This window comes from Siphateles boraxobius, unplaced genomic scaffold, assembly GCF_051911475.1.
Source record: "Siphateles boraxobius isolate OS27281-9 unplaced genomic scaffold, OSU_SipBor_1 1, whole genome shotgun sequence".
NCBI classification, from domain to species: Eukaryota; Metazoa; Chordata; class Actinopteri; order Cypriniformes; family Leuciscidae; genus Siphateles; species Siphateles boraxobius.
The window spans coordinates 18,682,709-18,700,530 of NW_027508699.1; the positions used below are offsets into that span (position 1 = coordinate 18,682,709).

At 43.6% G+C, this 17,822-nt stretch overlaps 1 protein-coding gene across 2 annotated transcripts in view; it reads left to right on the forward strand.

The window, feature by feature from the left end:
• chd7 (chromodomain helicase DNA binding protein 7) overlaps positions 1-14,391 on the forward strand; it is a 78,261-nt gene extending 63,870 nt beyond the window's left edge. The window contains exons 21-38 of one of the 2 annotated variants that reach the window (XM_077226678.1): positions 347-552; positions 1,678-1,877; positions 1,979-2,138; positions 3,743-3,832; positions 4,271-4,374; positions 6,600-6,729; positions 6,889-6,946; positions 7,040-7,100; positions 7,193-7,529; positions 7,616-7,824; positions 8,513-9,301; positions 9,744-9,901; positions 10,250-10,522; positions 10,629-11,033; positions 11,116-11,313; positions 11,430-11,570; positions 11,663-11,767; positions 12,189-14,391. In XM_077226678.1, the coding sequence (XP_077082793.1) occupies positions 347-552; positions 1,678-1,877; positions 1,979-2,138; positions 3,743-3,832; positions 4,271-4,374; positions 6,600-6,729; positions 6,889-6,946; positions 7,040-7,100; positions 7,193-7,529; positions 7,616-7,824; positions 8,513-9,301; positions 9,744-9,901; positions 10,250-10,522; positions 10,629-11,033; positions 11,116-11,313; positions 11,430-11,570; positions 11,663-11,767; positions 12,189-13,232 (4,668 nt within the window). In that variant the 3' untranslated portion in view covers positions 13,233-14,391. The remainder of the gene's footprint in view (positions 1-346; positions 553-1,677; positions 1,878-1,978; positions 2,139-3,742; positions 3,833-4,270; positions 4,375-6,599; positions 6,730-6,888; positions 6,947-7,039; positions 7,101-7,192; positions 7,530-7,615; positions 7,825-8,512; positions 9,302-9,743; positions 9,902-10,249; positions 10,523-10,628; positions 11,034-11,115; positions 11,314-11,429; positions 11,571-11,662; positions 11,768-12,188) is intronic. The other variant, XM_077226687.1, reaches the window with a different exon arrangement.
• Positions 14,392-17,822: the final 3,431 nt, after the last annotated feature.

Below are 17,822 nucleotides of genomic sequence, written 5' to 3' on the forward strand. Positions count from 1 at the left end.
TTAATAAGGCTGATTTCCCCAGGCTAACAATGCGTGGAATGTAGCTGTAATTGAGCAAAGGTGAAATTGTTTAAACTTGGCCGTGGGAAGCATTTTCTGTAATTGCCACTGTTCTTTGCACTCTGGAGAATTGTAGGCGCTAAGCATCTTTAATCTGCAAGCTGAGAAATGTCATGTTATGTATTAAAAAAAAAAATGCTTTATCACATTTTCTGCATATGTCCATGATTAGAGGTCTTCCATCTTGCCATTGAGCAATCACCATGGTGCGGAACAAACAGAATCATTTTCTGCTGTCTTAAACACTTGAGGGAGTGCTCTTACCCCAGTTCATATCTCTTGTCAGAATAATCTGGTGATTGACACTCCTCGGGTCCGGAAGCAGACTCGTCACTACAGTTCTATGAAGGAGGATGATTTGATGGAGTATTCAGAACTTGAGAGTGACTCTGAAGACAAGCCCATTCAGAAACCGCGGAGGCCCCAGGACCGAGCCCAGGGGTACCCACGCAGTGAGTGCTTTAGAGTGGAGAAGAATCTTCTGGTGTATGGGTGAGTGCAGTCTGGAAATGGTCATATTTAAGCATTGTTGTTGGTTTTAACATCTTTGTACTCTTGACTATGCTTGCCTAAAAATCTACTGAGATCACAATTGTGCTATATCAACATCTTGCACTTAAACAGTCCCTAGGGGCTTTCCTTATAATTAGTTGTCATTTAGCAGATGCTTTTTGCTCAATCTCATGACTCTGTAGGGCAACACAGAACCCCCATTGGGAAAAATTTCCCACATAGAAACATGCAAGTTAAAATTATTTCAGGCATCTAACTTTTTCAGTCCATGTCCCTCATTAATAGACTTCCATTTTCCTCAATCATAGCTCATCATAGAAACCAGCTGTAGCATGAAGTCCATCCCAGTGCCATGAGATGGGATATTCAGCTTCCAACTTTGTTTTATTGCAATCCAAATTCCCCTTGTCTCGTCTTGTTTTCCATTTGGAATGAGAATATCTGGTAGCTCACAGCCCACCAGTGCAGTGGCCGAGTTTGTCACGCTTGCTTGTCCCGGGGCAGTGGCAGACACGGCGCTATCTAACGCGCACAGTTAATTAAGCGCCAGGCCTCAGTGCACTCAGCACTAATCATGGCTGGCTGCACGCACCATGTCTGACCAGTATCTTTTTTTCCCTTTTCAGTCAGACGCGTCTAGACCCCTGGGCTATACAGCAAATTAGATCCATCAAGTCTGAGAGCTTTGTCTCTTCTGAAGTGTTTTTTTTTTTTTTTTTTTTACGGTGTAGGGTTGTGAAATCAGAGCAGACCTTTCCCCCTCTCTCTTCCCAAAAAGCCCTTTAGGCCTGTACTTAAAGAGTGCTTGAATACTCCAAATAACAAGGGCATTGGGTCTCCTCATGGTTATGCACCATGCCAGCAAGACAGTGGTGGTGTCCCACCTTCTCCAGTTTGTGAGAAATGGTACAATACTATGGAGTAATACTATTCTTAAATGGTCTTGACACTGAATTTTTACTGTCTGGGGAAAACAACTCACTTTGAATTGTTTTAACTAGCTTTTTCAGTGACATTTTCGTGCTTCTTTCCAAAATTGAACATAACTCTAGTTCAAAAAGGCTTGAACGGAGCCCTGGCTAAATTATCTTCTGTTTTGCGTAGCTGGGGCCGCTGGGGTGACATCCTGTCCCATGGACGCTTTAAGCGTCCGCTAAGGGAGCGAGACGTAGAGACCATCTGCCGAGCCCTCCTGGCCTACTGCCTGCTCCACTACCGTGGAGACGAGAACATCAAGAGCTTCATTTGGGACCTCATAACCCCTACCGAGGATGGCCAAAGCCGCACACTGACCAACCACTCTGGTAGGACACTACAACCTTGGAATTGTATTTCTTTCCTATGTGAGCTCTCTTGCATTTACCTCTTCTTAACGTGTTAAATGATGGCATTTTTGTGGTTTCAGGTCTGTCTGCTCCTGTGCCCCGGGGCCGTAAAGGGAAGAAGGGGAAGCCGCAGGCTGCTCAAACTCACATGCCACAGGCTGACTGGCTTGCTGACTGTAATCCTGACATCCTCCTTCAAGAGGATAGTTATAAGAGACACCTGAAACACCACTGCAACAAGTATGTCCTTTCCCACCTTTACAGAAACTTCCAGCAAAAATAATGTAAATCTGTTTGCGGATATATGGTCTTGGGAAACCTGGCAAAATCAGTGAAATTAAAGTTGTGTGATTATATGTGTGTGATATATGTATATTACATAGCTAATTACATTTTAAAGTACTTTCGTAGTAAAAATTCTAGGTCAAAGTGATAACATTAGTCACCCCATTGAGGGTCTTGGAGACATTGTATAATTTAATATCCATGTATAATATAGTATTAGTATAATAAATAAGTATAATTTAGATCTATTCAAAAAGATTTGAACCTGACATTGCTGTATCTTCCCAGCAATTTTTGTAAAATTTGGCCATGAAATATGAAAATATATTTCTTCTGCTATCTTTTTTTTTAAAGTAACCTTTCTGACTTCAAAGCCCGATATCCTCAGAAGCAGGTGTATTTGAAGACTTGTGAAAAAGATTTTCAACTTGGAAAAAGTAATTGAAGCAAACTTGTGAATTAGCTTAACATGTCCAAAAGCGCTGTTTCCTTGTGGTGCAGATGTTTCATTAAGTTGCTTGGCTCCTCCATAGTTTAGCTTTGACTAATGAATGTCAGTTAAAAAATGACCAGCTGTTATGAATCTGGCAAAAAAAAAAGTCCCATCTTTTTGGCAAAGGCTTCTGCCAAATGACTGAAATAATGAATAACAAGCCACGAGAAATCTTTTTCTTCACTAAAATGAAAGCTTTTAAGATCACTCAATAATTCATCGTTCAGCTCATGATGATTTTGCCTCTTGCCCCACATGTCCATTATGCCCTGTGTCACCGGCGCGTCGCGTCTTGTTTTTTGAGGCCTCTCTGGTTTCATTTGATAAATAATTTCTGTTGCCAGGCCAGCATTGTTGTGTCCTGCCTAAAGCTAGGCAGTGACAGCAAAGAGAGAGAAAGGAAAACGAGGTTTACACTGCTGGCTCTGATGTGCATCCAGAGAAGGGGAACAGAGCAACAGCTGAGGAAACGTTACGTGACGATAAATGCAAGGTGCTTAGACCGCCAACCATCTGCTCGCCGCACTGCAAACTTCTGCCTCTTTACTTTGGAGGCTTCCCGTTAGCACCTCCCCAACTTCCCTAACAGCATTAGGAAGGAAATTAAAACGAGAGGATGAAGGTGCTGGAGTGCATATGCGTTTGGGAGGGGGGGATAGGGTGGGTACGGGTGGCTCCCCAAGCGCAGCGGCGCGGTGCCAGGCCAGGTGCCAGGCAGACCTGTTGGAAGCGGGTGAAAGGCGGCACACACAGAGGTGATTATGTGCAGCCATCTGTCAGGCGTGGAGGCTGCCGCACAGCGTGGCTAATCAGCCCTGGCAGCATGATGGATGAGCTGTGGCACATGCCAAAGAGCTGCTGCTGCCGCTGCTACTGCTGCTGGCACAGCTCGGAGCTGGCCAAACTTACTCTCTCTTTTGTTTTCTGCCTTCTCTCCTTCCTTTGTCCCTTTTCCCTTCCTTTCAATCTGTGTGGCACTCCATTAACCCCCAACTCATCTGTTTTTTTTGTTGTTTTTTTCTCTCCTGCCCTTTTTATCCTCTCTTGCTCGCTCTATCTCCGACAGAGTGCTGCTGCGGGTCCGCATGCTGTACTATCTGCGACAAGAAGTCATAGGAGACCAGGCAGACAGAATCCTGGAGGGAACGGATTCAAGGTTGGCATCTCTCTCCATTCCCTTCCACTGAATCCTGCCTGCTGTTATCTTTCCTCTCCCTCCATCACTTTCTCCTCCTCCTCCTCTTCCCCCTTTCTGACAACACCCTCACCCAGATGTGCATGCATTTATAATGTGCAAACGTGCTCGCCATGTTGATGATCTCAAGGACTCGACTGAAGCTCTAATGACTGCAAGGGCTCGCAAGTGCACAGGGTGAGATAAGCGAGCAGCTCAGATCTCCGGCCCTAATCAGGTTGGCCCTAAATAAACAAGATGAGAAATGGGCCTAAATGAGATGTGGCTTGCTAATGCTTGCGTTTCCTACCAGATGTCTGCTGATAGACATTAATGCCGCTCTCATTAGATTATATGCCACTGCGGCCATCTCCTGGTTTTAATCACTCTTTCCTGTGTGTGTTTGTCTTTCGTTTATAGTGAGTTGGATATCTGGATCCCACAACCCTTCCACGCCGACGTCCCCACTGATTGGTGGGATCTCGATGCTGACAAGTCCCTCCTCATTGGCGTCTATAAGCATGGTAAGCTCCGCCTTCTCACAGCTGCTGCTTTCCGACTGGTGCTTTTGCAGTGACAGGCGACAATAATTGCTAATGTTGACCTATTGTAATATTGCCTAGAGATCGTTACGTTCCCTCTCCAGTCTAGGGTATTTTAAAGAGGGAGTAACAATAATAAGAGATATAACCAAAAAGAATTGACTAAATAAATGTGAGAAATCTCCTCTTCCTCTATCCCAGCTCTATTTGTCCTTCACATTTATGTACAAAAGATTTACACAGCACCCTTTGATTTACACCTGGTCATAAAAGGAAACTGAAAGTTAACTGAAAGGAAACTGCTTAATTGGTTGTTTTCTTTGTATTAAAGGCTTAATCAAAAGTTATAAAAGAAACAAAGATCAGTAAACAGGTAAACAAATTAAAATAATAACCAGATTGTTAGGAGAGGTCCAGGCCAAAATAAACAAAACAGGGGCTTCCTAAAGTTTAAACCCAGTTAAATTCCCTAACAAAAAGAGGTCAAAATTAAAGACAGTTATCTTACCTCTCTCCCTGACTAACGAAAAATAAACAGGAGAAAAGTTTAGGAGTGGATAATCCAAACAAATTGGCGCCTGTCTCCCTACACGGTTTTACTTTTCAAACTCACACAGTCTAAAGAGTCACTGTACTAAAGACAACAGATTTAACAAATAAGTTTCACAACTGCAGTTAACACCAATGTGTCTGGGATAGCTGAAGAGGGATTCCTCCTGAACCCAGTTTCTTTGCTGCTTTATACACGCTCCTAATTGGCATCAGCTGCGGATGGTTTGGAGTCCTGTGTGGCAGAGAGAGAGAGAGAAACAGAAGGAGGGGGAAAAAACATCACCAGCACAACATACACACTAAATATTACGTCATGGGACGTAACAAGATTGATGGGTGATATTTTTTCCGAATGGCCGATCCTGTACTAGATTGAGGGGTGACTGGGAAAATGGACGGTCGAAAGAACCAAGATCTAATCTATCAGAGGCAACAGGCCCTCTCAGTGCATTTTATTAACATTGACCCACAGTGTTAAGAAGTGTTCTGGGGGAGCCTGCTAAATTCCCTGTTTGGGTCGTGATTGTTTTCTTTTGTGAAGCTACGCAGCTGTCACAATTTATCTTTTAAGGGAAAAGGGGCCAAAAGCAGTATTTAAAAAGAGAGATGTAAAGGAGTTTCTCAACTGCTGACTTTTAATTGTATAAAGTGTAGTAATAGTCACTTTTATTTAATAGTGTCTTCTGCTCTCACCGCCGATATTAATCTTGATGTGAGGGGCTTTTAAGCTTCTCTCAGATTGGTCTTTTTCCTGAATGTGTGTACAGAGAACTCTCTCTCTCCAGTCTCCCCCGGTGCGCTGCGCTACCTCGTTAACTCAGCTGGCCTCCACACGCACACATACACACAGGAGCGTGTATATAACACAGGCTGCCTGTTCTTAATCATAATCCCAATTCAGTAGGGAGGTCTGGGGAGGAAACGGGGAGAGGAGAGGTGGCAGGCCTGGACTGCAGAGGAAAGAGTGATGGCCTATAAACCCCCTCATGATTACAGTTTGGCTCGGGGCGCGGCGGCAGTTAGGAACAATGTGTCACCGCATAAATCCTAATTGAAATGTGATGTTCTAGCGGGGGAGGGGGTGCTTGAGCCCCGTCTGATCAGCGGCTCAGCTGAAGTGGGTCCAGCCTGCCAATCGCCTCCCCTGTTGTGCTCTGTAGGGATCCGCAGGCTCAAATCTGTTCTGCTTGGACAGTTTCAACGGGCATTTTCCTCTGGCTTTCCTTTTGTTTCTATCTTTTTTTTTTTCTTTTTTTTGGGGGGGGGTTTGTTTCAATCTTCTGGTCATTTTTGAATGTATTTCACTTTTGTATTATAAGGTTATTGCAGCACATAATGTGTTAGCTAAGCCTGATTTTAGTTTTGTATGTTTTTGTTTTTGGGACCTCAGTATTTTCCAAGGACTTTTTTTATATATACATATATAAAAAATATATCAAATATTTTTTTTATTTACAAATTTTTGTGGCATCTGCTATATGTAAACAGAAATTTTAAAGTTATTTTTTTATTGTTTTCAAACTACATTTGAGACACCAGTAATTATTTTTTTGCCTTCACATCACCAGGGGAAATAATAGCTCCCCAGCCCTCAGCTTACCCTGTAATTATGCAGTTTTTTTTATGTTCGCCGCTGCTCTCTTTTCTTCCGCTAGGCTATGAGAAGTATAACTCAATGCGTGCTGACCCCACCCTGTGTTTCCTGGAGAGGGTTGGCATGCCTGATGCCAAGGCCATCGCTGCCGAGCAGAGGGGAGCGGACATGATGGCAGATGGTGTCGAGGGGTAAGTTTGGCCCAAAATCACAGCCCCAGCAAGAGGGACTCCTCCTGCTCTTTCTTTCTCTGGCTCTCTCACTCTTTCTTTATCCATCACCCTGCTTTTCTTTTTTGCTGATTTTCTTTTTCTCTCCCACTCTAAAAGCCTTTCTCTTTTTCACAATAGAGAGGATGAAGACCCGGAGTACAAACCACTCCGGATGCCTTTCAAAGATGATTTGGATGTGAGTTTTCGAAGTATATTAGTCTTGACTATTATCTAAAATCAGTATTGTTAATAGATTGGGTTACATAACTTTTCTTTGCCATGTCCACAGGACTTTACAAACTCTCCACTAGATGATAAAGATGAAGGGATGGATGGTGAGGCTGGAGAAGGTATATATTTTCCTAGTGAACAGGTGTTACCCATCATACTTGATTTTTTACTTGTCTGTGCTCACTATCGGCGTCTGTTTGTCCACCTTCAGGTCCTAAACCTGGTGAGAATGGGAAGGCAGGCAATCTGTATTGGCCTCCAGCCTCGGCTCTTACCGCCCGATTGCGCCGCCTCATCACGGCCTATCAGCGAACTCACAAGCGCGAGCAACTAAGGCAGGAAGCCATGACCAAACCTGACCGGCGCCGGCGCCGCCCACGTGATGACATCCTTGCCATGGTAACAGAGGGAGGAGCTTATGCTCCAGAGGGAGCAGTGGCTTTCATGGCTGAAGGAGGGCCCTTCATGGCCAAGGGATCACCTTACATCCCTGACAGCGCCGCCCTGCTGGCTGATGGAGCAGCTTATTTCAAAGAGCGACGGCAGAGGTGAGCTACTTCTAGATCTTCCATTTTGAAAAAAAGTTGTTCTTCAGTCACGCATCACCTCATTTCCATCAACATCTGTTTTCCAGATGGACAAGGCGTGAAGAGGCTGATTTCTACCGGGTGGTGTCCACATTCGGTGTGGTTTATGACGTGCACAGACAATGCTTTGACTGGTCCCAATTCCGTGCTTTTGCTCGTCTGGACAAGAAGACTGATGAGAGCCTGGAAAAATATTACTACTCTTTTGTGGCCATGTGCAAGCGTGTGTGCCGGATGCAGATCAAATCAGAGACTGGTAAACTTTTCCTGTATTTTGAACGTGGGAATTTATGCTATTGCTAAAAGCAATAAAAGTGTTCAAATATTTTTATTTTCTTTGTGATTTCCTGCTTTTTGTTTTGGTTGTGTAGTCCCAAACATTTTCTTCATTTTGCCCCCTAACCTAGTCTACTTCCTCTACCTTTTTAGTAGCTCTATTTCCCTCTATTTATGCATCTTCATCCCTAGAAGAAACATGCTACCAGAAGAAACATGCACAATATATCGGAACCATATTGATAGCTGATATATATATATATATATATATATAGTTGTCCTTCAATATTGGAGATTTAATTGTGCAGTTCATTTACCTTATTTGTACATTTAGATTGTTTGCCATCATCCGATACTCAGTTAATATTTTAAAAAAATAAACTCTCATTTGTTAATATTGTTAAATACTGTTCTTCACACTGGACATTATAACATTTTGATACTTGGATTGATTTGTAGAATGTAATGAATCTTTTTTTAATTCATTAATGCTAAATATAGTATAGATATAAAGAATCACCATATCGGTTGTCTGCCTTGAAAATTGTTTACTTTTTTTAAATTGCACTGTAATTGCATTATTTATTTGTGCATTTTACATTTTTATGTTGCTTTGATTTGGATTTTCACGTTTTTGATTGTTCAATTGAACATCTTTCTGCTTGCAGAACTGCCAGACCCCACCCTCATCATTGACCCCATTACAGAGGAGCGGGCTTCACGGACGCTCTATCGTATCGAGCTGCTGCGGCGGATCAGGGAGCAGGTGTTGCCGCACCCTCTGCTCGAGGAGAGGTTGAGTTTGTGCCAACCCAGCCCCGACCTCCCTGCCTGGTGGGAGCCCGGGCGCCATGATCGAGACCTCCTTCGGGGTGCTGCAAAGCATGGTGTCAGCCGCACTGACTACCACATCCTCAACGACCCTGAGCTGAGCTTCTTGGAGGCCCATAGAAAGTTCACACAGGGGAAGGGTGCTGAAATGCCTATCATGTCTGATCCCCTCACCCCTCTGACCCTGATCAAAGATGACGAGGTGAAGGAAGAGCATGGAGACATGATGGTGCCCAAAGTGGAGAACAGTAACATAGAGGTGGTCAAAGGAGAGAAATCTGAAGCCCTGTCTCCTAAAAAGGAAGTGAAGGAAGAAGAGGAAGCAAATGATTCGAGTCTTAAGCACGAGCCCAAGGAGGCGGAGATGGAGGTGGAGGAGAAAGATGCAATGGAGGTTAAGACCAAGGTAGAGCTGGATTGTCCTGTGGATGCTATGGCTGAGGAGAAGCCGGTAGACCAGGAGTCCACAGATACACTCCCTACCCCTGAGGATAAAATCGCTCCGGATGAGAGTGAGTCTGCCTCGAACACTGAGACTAAAGTACCTATTGACAAAATCTCTGAAGAAGACGAGGAAGAAAAAATGGATGAGGATGACAAATCAGAAAAATCTTCACAAGCTGAAGGTGAATATTAGGCATTATTTAATGTTTTATATTAAAACTACATTTGTTACATCTCTATCTGAGAAACATGCCCAAAACAATTTTGTATGATCCAAAAACAAATTAAACCAGTTTTAGGCCAAGCTTCCATTTTCTCAATTTAAATTACTATTAAATCTAGGATTAGGCTAATTTTACTTTGAGGAATACCTCTTTTATTGGGAATTTGAAGCTCCAGTATGTAATTTCTGTGTTTCTACTGACACCTAAACAGAACTGTAAAACTTTTTTTCCTTTACATCCCCTGTATTCCAATGATTGAACAAAGATTATTCTACCCCAAATTTTGTCCACTTGTTGAAACTGTTGGCTGCTCAAGCAGATTTTACACTGATCATTGAGCATTTTGATTTTAAAATTTGTTGCAGTCTTGTTTGTATTGAAAGATCATTATGATTTGCAGTTGGAGCCGCCTCAGAGAGTAAGAATTTTGACGAGGAGAGTAACGCCTCCTTGAGCACTGCCCGCGATGAGACCAGGGACTGTTTTAGTGTTGATGACGTTGAGGCGCCAGCTTCTCAGATGTTCAGTGAACGCTCACTGTTCTCTTTCTGGCCCAAGGTTAGTCGAACCATTTTTCCCTCTTCTAATCTTTTCCTTCCTTTTTTGTCTATTAAATTTTTTTTATGTTGTAATATTGTTTGCCACAAAAGCGATTTGAAGGTAAATGAAGCGAAGCCCAAAGCTGTGAGAAACTTCGATGTGATGCTAAGTGAAAAGACTGTACTTATAGTTTCAGAGCTTTATCCTTTAATAATAGAAAAATATTGCATTATAAGATCCTTGTGACATGAAACCAGAGCTGAAATGGAGAAAATTAGATGCCCTTTATGTATCATCTAGTTCATTATGCATGCACGTGCACACACTCGCTCACACTTGTGCTGCTCTTCTGTGTTTGTACTTCAGGACAGGGTAATGATCAATCGTATGGACAACATCTGTGAAGCGGTCATGAAGGGCAAGTGGCCTTTCAACAGGAGGCAGTTCTTTGACTTCCCAGGCTTGTTGCCTGGCTACAGCTCCATGACAACGGACAGCCCCCTGCAGAGGCGGAGTCTTGGAGATCTCTCAATGGTGGGTCAGACCAGCTATAGTGGCAGTGAGGACCTCACCATGTCACCGCAGGTCAACAAGGCAAGTCCCACCTATAACCTGCCCTGCTGCAACCTGAGACTCACTGTGGGTGCCAATGCACTTTTTGTCTTTTGGTTAAAAATTGTTTATTATTATACAAAAGATTTTAAGAGTTACGTTGATTAAACACCCTGTCAATGTTCTTGTCCAGGATGAATCTTTAAGCTTGTCAGTACCTCGACAGCGCAGACGCAGGAGGAGGAAAGTGGAGATTGAGGCAGAGCGTGCTGCCAAGCGCAGGAACCTGATGGAGATGGTAGCACAGCTACGAGAGTCCCATGCCACAGAAGGCCAGACACAGGCCATAGACCTGACCAAAGCCCTGCATGGCGTGTCCTCCTCTTCCTCCTCCTCTGCCTTCCCTGGAGCCATGGCCTCCTCCGCAGCCCTGAAAGCACAGATGGAGCTGCTGCAAGCAGGCGCTTCCTCCAGACCAAGGGCCAACGGCTCTCTACATGACACTGAACTCCCCAACCGGAGAAAAAGAGGTCGCAGGAAAAATGTGGAGGGGTTGGAACTGCTCTTTATGGGGAACAAGAGAGGATCTCTCAATGTGGTACGTATCCTGTCAGGATGTGATGTGGGTGTCATGCTGTTTTCGTGTAGCACATTGACACTTTTTTTTTTTTTTTCTACAGGAAAATTCCGATGGGACCAAAGCTTTTGTAGATGGGCGGACACACAGACCCATGTCATCTCCTGCACAGAAAGCCCCTGGTGAAGGCCTAGAAGAGGGAAGCCATCTTCAGGGAGAAGATGGTCCCAGCACAAAGGACCTACGGGAATGGCTGAGACAGCATCCCACCTACACTATGGATGTTCCTGGATACGTACCAGTGAGTGCAATTCTTTGTGCCCACCCAAAAAAATAATAATAATCTGTTGGCTGATGTAGGAATGTTCTGTGCGGTTTGTGTTTTATCTTAAGAGTGTTCTTGTTTTTATTTTTCAGAAGAATGAGGACCACCTCCTCTCCCAGTTCGCCAAGCCCAAACAGAAAAGACACAGATGCCGCAATCCCAACAAGATAGACATTAACACGCTGACCGGAGAGGAGAGAGTCCCTGTTGTTAATATTAGAAATGGAAGAAAGGCAAGTATTCATTCTTAGAAATGGATTTATTTTGTTTTCCCCCAAAATGTACTTTACACTTGCTGCAACATTTATAACTTGTATGACTACAGATGGGAGGAGCCATGGCCCCTCCAATGAAGGATTTACCACGCTGGTTGATTGAAAATCCAGAATTTGCCATCGCCCCAGACTGGACAGATATTGTGAAGCAATCAGTGAGTCTTGATTTGATCTAAATTTATACTTATATTCTGCAAGGATGCATCAAATTGAACAAACGTGTCAGTAAAGACATGTTACAAAAGATATCCATTTCAAATAAATGCTGTTTTTTCTTTTTCTTTTTTTTAACTTTATATTCATCAAAGATTATTAGTTTTCACAAATATTAAGCTGTGTGTGTTGGATGTGATTAATCTTGAGAACCACATCAGCATATTAGAATGATTTTTGATGGTTAGTGATTTCTGAAGGATCACTAGACTGGAGTAATGGCTGCTAAAAATAAAGAATATATTACCTTTTAAAATGTATTCATACAGAAAAGTTGTTTTAAATAATATTTCACAACATTGCTGTGTTTTATAATGTGTAAAACAGTCTTAATGACCTCAAACTGTGTTTTTTTCTTCCCAGGGCTTTCTCCCAGAGTCCATGTTTGACCGACTCCTGACTGGGCCGGTGGTCAGAGAGGAGGGTGTGCGCCGCAGAGGCAGGCGTCCCAAATCTGAAATCGCCAAAGCGACGGCAGCAGCGCAGGCAGCAGCCGCAGCAGCGGCTTCCACATCCGGTGTTAATCCTTTGCTGATGAATGGACTGTTTGGCAGTATGGACCTGACCAGTCTGCAGGGCCTGCAGAACCTCCAGAGCCTCCAGCTAGCAGCTGGTCTCATGGGCTTTCCCGCTGCTCTCGGAGGGGGAGCGGACGGCAAGCACGCCGCAGCCATGCTGCCTCTCATGCTTCCTGGCATGGGCGGGCTCCCCAACATGTTCAGTCTAGGAGGTCTGTTCGGAGGAAGTCTAGCTGCAGCTGCTACTGCAACCAACGGTGGGTCTGGTACAGAACAGGCCGAATCTGAGGAGAATCCCAAACTGAAGACGGACGAAGAGACCAAGGAGGAAGGAGATGAGAAAGAAAAAGCAGAGAAACTGACTGAAACTGATTCTGCCGAGGCTACTGGTGACGCTGCCGCGCTGAATACTGCTGCCGCTGCTGCCGGCATGTCTGCTAACCCACTGACCTTCAACCCTTTCTTGCTGTCCACCATGGCCCCAGGCCTCTTCTACCCATCCATGTTTTTACCCGCCAGCCTTGGCGGGCTGGGCCTCCCAGGCTTCCCCCAAGCTTCTCTAGCTGACCTGCAGAGTGCTGTGTCTGGGGCCTTGGGGGCTGCCGGAGAGGACAAGGAGTCCGCCAAAGGGCCCAGCACAAATCAGGACCAGAACGCCTCTGCGGCTGATGTTGAAACTGCTGACAACACACTTGAAGACAGTGACTCAGAGGAGAGCCAGAACAAGACTGCTGATTCATCAATACTAGATGATGACCTGGCAGGGCCAGTAGAGGAAATGGACTCCATGGAGGGTGGAATGGACGAGGACGACGATGACGACGATGATGATGATGATGATGATGAGGACGATGACGAACCTGCTGATGAAGATGACAAAAGTGACTGAAACTGAATTAGGCCTTCTAACATTTCCCCAGGGCTGAGGAGACTCACTGAACTCTAACAGGATGGTTAGTCCAGATGTTTACATGCCAACAAAAACCAAACAACCAAAGTGTTTTGGATATTGAGTTGGCAGGTAACGTTAAGAGTAAAGCAAATAAGCTGTCTCTGTAACCATTAGCGTAGCCAGGGATGATGCGAACAGACATTAGATTTGTGCGGATGTCAAAAGGGTGTCCCCTACCCCACCCCCCCCACCCCCCAAATGTATTTTTCTTTTTGTGTTTTTGGTTGTTTTGTTTTTTTGAAGTCTTTGGCACTGTGTGGGTGCCTTCTAGATGAGATGGAAATTTCCTGAAATATAGGAATTAATCGTTCCGATAGTGCTATGCTGCTCTCTCTTTATTTTAATATTATTTTGTTTTGTCTTTTCTCTCTCTTACTCTACTGTTGATTATTGTAACAATGAGTAGCATCTCGTAAAGTTCAGTGGTGTACAATTTAACGGCATTAAGACACTCTCCGCTGCTGAGGAAGAATCGTGGTTTTCGTTGTACTGTTCTGCTGAGAGGAGCGGGCGAAGTTCTCACATATCATAGCCTACACTTGGACTGTTCCCAGTCTCTCACACTGACAATCCAAACAGGTGAAGAGACCTCTCGACCTGTGGAGACAGCAATAACGAAGGCAGCTTTTGAATGTTCGATTTTACTCTTTTGACTAAACACCGGAAAGTGTGAAAAAGTGACATGAAATAAATTACTGCAGTCAAATTGTCTCATTGTATCCATGTTAATGCACTGGTGTAAGAATAAAATCAGGTACCTTTATCTATTTGAATGGACTTTTGTTACTTTAGCCACAAAGCTGAACAGCATTACCTCAGTTCTAACTAGCCTTGAAGTTTACAGACATAAATGTTGTACATGTGTTTTTTTCTTTTGTGAGTTATTTTTTTGTTTGTTTTTTAAAACATCATGTATGATGAACTGTAAATTGCTGCCAACTGTAGTAATGATGCTTTTAATAAAAGTGACTCACAATATTCGCCTAGGAAACCAAAACTCTGTTTGTGTAGCTCTGTGGGGATGTCAAATTGCATCCTCTGTTGACAACTAACCTTTTATATATCATCTAACAGAATAAATTGTTAATTTCCTTTACATTCACGTCTTTGATCTGTTAAATTAATTCATTTGAGTTAATTGTAAAGTTTTTTTTAATCATTAGCACCAAATGTTTAATGCTATAGCAATGTTTAATTGTAAAGTTTTTTTTAATCATTAGCACCAAATGTTTAATGCTATAGCAATGTTTAATTTAGGTGCAAAGTACTTGTTACAGATGTTGAAGAGCACATTTTTATTTAATTTTTTTAAAGAATTTCAATTCTGAACTTGAATGATTCTGCACTAGATACCTCATACAGTAGCGCTGCATGACCTGGTTGCCGGGGAAAGAGGTTCCGACAGGCCTGTTTACTCTAGCCATCATAAACACCATCAGTCCTGTGGAGCGGTTGACATAATGCGCTCCGACAGGACGGGAGCACATGGCAGGGGCTCTCTGTCCGCTCCAGTAGCCAGCCATTATGAGCCTAACGCCTGGAACAAGTCCCCCCCCCCCCCCCCCCCTCCCTCGACAGACATCTTTCATAATTGCACTTTCCGATGAAGTGGCTCGTGAAATCCATAGGTCTCTTGTGCACCCAACATGCAGCTCTTGGTGGGAATTTGAGATTTTGACAGGAGGTGATCATACACAGAGTTGTCAATGATGCCTTTTATTGTTGCCATTGATGTCCTGAGGTGTAAATATACGTTATTTGAGTGTTTGGATGTGGGAAATGTTTTCCCTTGTCCTTTATAGGCGAATAACATTGGACTGCTCTTGCGTTTGTTGAATAGATTTTCTTTGCTTCCTGTTTTTAATGAAGAGCGAGTTTTTGTGTTGTCAGGGTGGTTTTGTGGCATTGAAGATCTTCTGTGGTTCCTAGTCATTATGTGCCATCTTGACACATGGCGCAGTCACTCGCTGAGGGCTCGTCACCGCCGGCATCGTGCCTCCTTCACAAACCACTGACTGCTGGGTGTGAAGTCTGTCATTGGCGAGGAGGCAGGTTGTGGTTGGCCACTGAGCGTCAAACATGGCAACACTGCACAGTTCACTAATGCTGGGTGCTGGGATTAGAGCTGGCAGCTTTCCTTTGGGAGAGGCCCTTTATCGGGAAGGCCAAACTGAATGCTTGGCTGCTGTGGTTGTAGACTGTAAAAGGGGACTTTTGGCACTGAACCACCAAAAGATAAAACTCTTCATGAGGTGATATCAGAAAATCACCCATATGTATTGGTTTAACAATTTTCAATGAGTCAACTTCTAGGCCTACTTTAATTACACATTTTGTTGAATCACTCTTTGAATCAGTGCTTGAAAAAAAAAAAACTAAACCGTGTTTACTATGTATTTCCAAAGTCCCTTAAAGTCAATTCACTCAGTGGTCATATTTGTAAAACAAGTTTATTATTTCTTTATTTTATTTTCCCCAGGCTTGTCCACCTACTTCACAAGTAAACAAAAAAGTGATTGGCTCTAATATAATTTGGGTTGATTGAACCCAATTACATTAAGTTTTAACAAAATGTAAAGCCCTGTTCACACTGCCAGCGACAAAGCCATGATACCTTTTATTTTCAATGGAGGGCTGGTGACAAGCGACAGTGACTATTGGCGACAGAATGTAAGCGTGAAGCGACGTGAGTCGCCCGTCAAGAATTCAGAAAAGTTCAACTTTATACAAATGAGCAGCGAATTTCGCAAGCCACAACCACAAGGAGTGAAGACTGTTAGTGGAGCTCCCACGTCACCATCTCAAGTGCAGACAGGATAGAGTTCCAGGACAATATCACTGTTTTATATGAGTTGACTGTATATACATAATTATAATACAATTATGCATGGAAAAGAAATAGTTGGCAGCTGAGGGGATGTTTACACAACACCGTTTTTAACTAAGAAATTACAAACGTTTTATGCGTTTTTACCCGTTCATTTACACTACTTTTGGGGGTCTGAAACACAAACTTTTGAAAACGGGTTTCAAAGTGCAAGTATTTGAAAACCATTATTGTCAACTATGGTGAATGTGAAAACTTTGACGTCATGCACTAGCACATTATTTGTTATATAGCCTAGACCTGCACCAGAGAAACAAGTGCACTCAATATCGTTCACTGTGGTTTTTCAGACACCACTATAAATGGCTGTCCCTTCAAATAACCCCTAGGGGTTTCGGATTCAGCCCATGAGTATCTTTTCTCTTCTTTTTTTTAAGTTCAGAAGATTACATTTTTGACAGTATTGTTCCAGGATTGATTCATGGACGCAAGTCCGTTCCGTGTACGTTCTTTCAGAAGGAATGACCGGAGGCATTGAAGCGCGACTAATCAAAATTGCTATTACATAATAAGCTAATTGGTGGACGCTCCCTTAATGAGAGCAGCTCATTAGCTATCGTGACAGGTCTGCGAGTCTGGGGCTCAGCGCACTTTATCTAGCGCCAGAGATCCTATATCTGTTCATACTTTTGCTACATGCTCTGCTCAGCCTCTGAACTGATTTAATATTCAGCGGAGAGCCTTCAGGGTTTTAGAAATGCACAGGAATCTAATCCCGATGACCTACAGTTTCCTCTTACATGATTCCAGGCGATATGTCACAAAAGCATGGGTTTATAGGCCTATAGCGTCCCCCCAGAAAGAAAACTAGCCGACTGTTTTCTTCTAATGTCAGGCTCTGGCCAGCTGATTCTTATTCTGAGCCAATAAACATGTCATTTCCGAGTTGGTCGGGCCGCCTGTCTCTGCAGCTTTCCGATAAAGAGCGATTTTGCGGTCGCCTTGACGACCCGGTGCCTCGCCATGATTGATCACAGTATCCCGCGCCGGTGACACAGGTGGGGGGAGGGACGCAGCCGAGCTCTATCAGATGCAGCGTCGATGTCCTTCTCCTCCATGGCTGAGGGGATTTAAAACTGTCACACGCTCTCACACCTCCTGTTTCCCTCGGAGACGGATGTGTCGTGCGTGACATTGAGGGCGAGAGGCAGAGCATCAATCGCAGGCAGGGTGATAAGTGTCATGCCGACTGCTCGCCAGGCCTGTTTTTCAAACTGCGCGCGCACACTTTTTCACGCTCTCACTCAGTAGTGCAAACAGATGTCAACTTACTTCCGACAGCTTCTTGTGGAGGACAGCGAGGGATATAAAAATAGAAATATATTTTAAATAAATTGTCCTCCCAAGAATATGTCATTTACTCCTGCTCCAAACCTGTTTGAATTTCTTCTCTTTTTTTACAAGAAACAACAAAACAAAACAAAAAGCTTTTAGCAGCACGTTCACACTGCTCTTTTCCATGCAATGAAAGTTAGTGGTGACTAAATGTCAAGCTCCAAAAATGGCCAAAAGCACCAAAAGCCCGCATTCATGTATATTCAAATATGGGATCACGTTAATGTCAAAGATGGGAGATTTCATTGGTTCTTGTGTGCCTACTTCTATAATGTCATTCACTTTCATGTAAATGAGCAGCATGA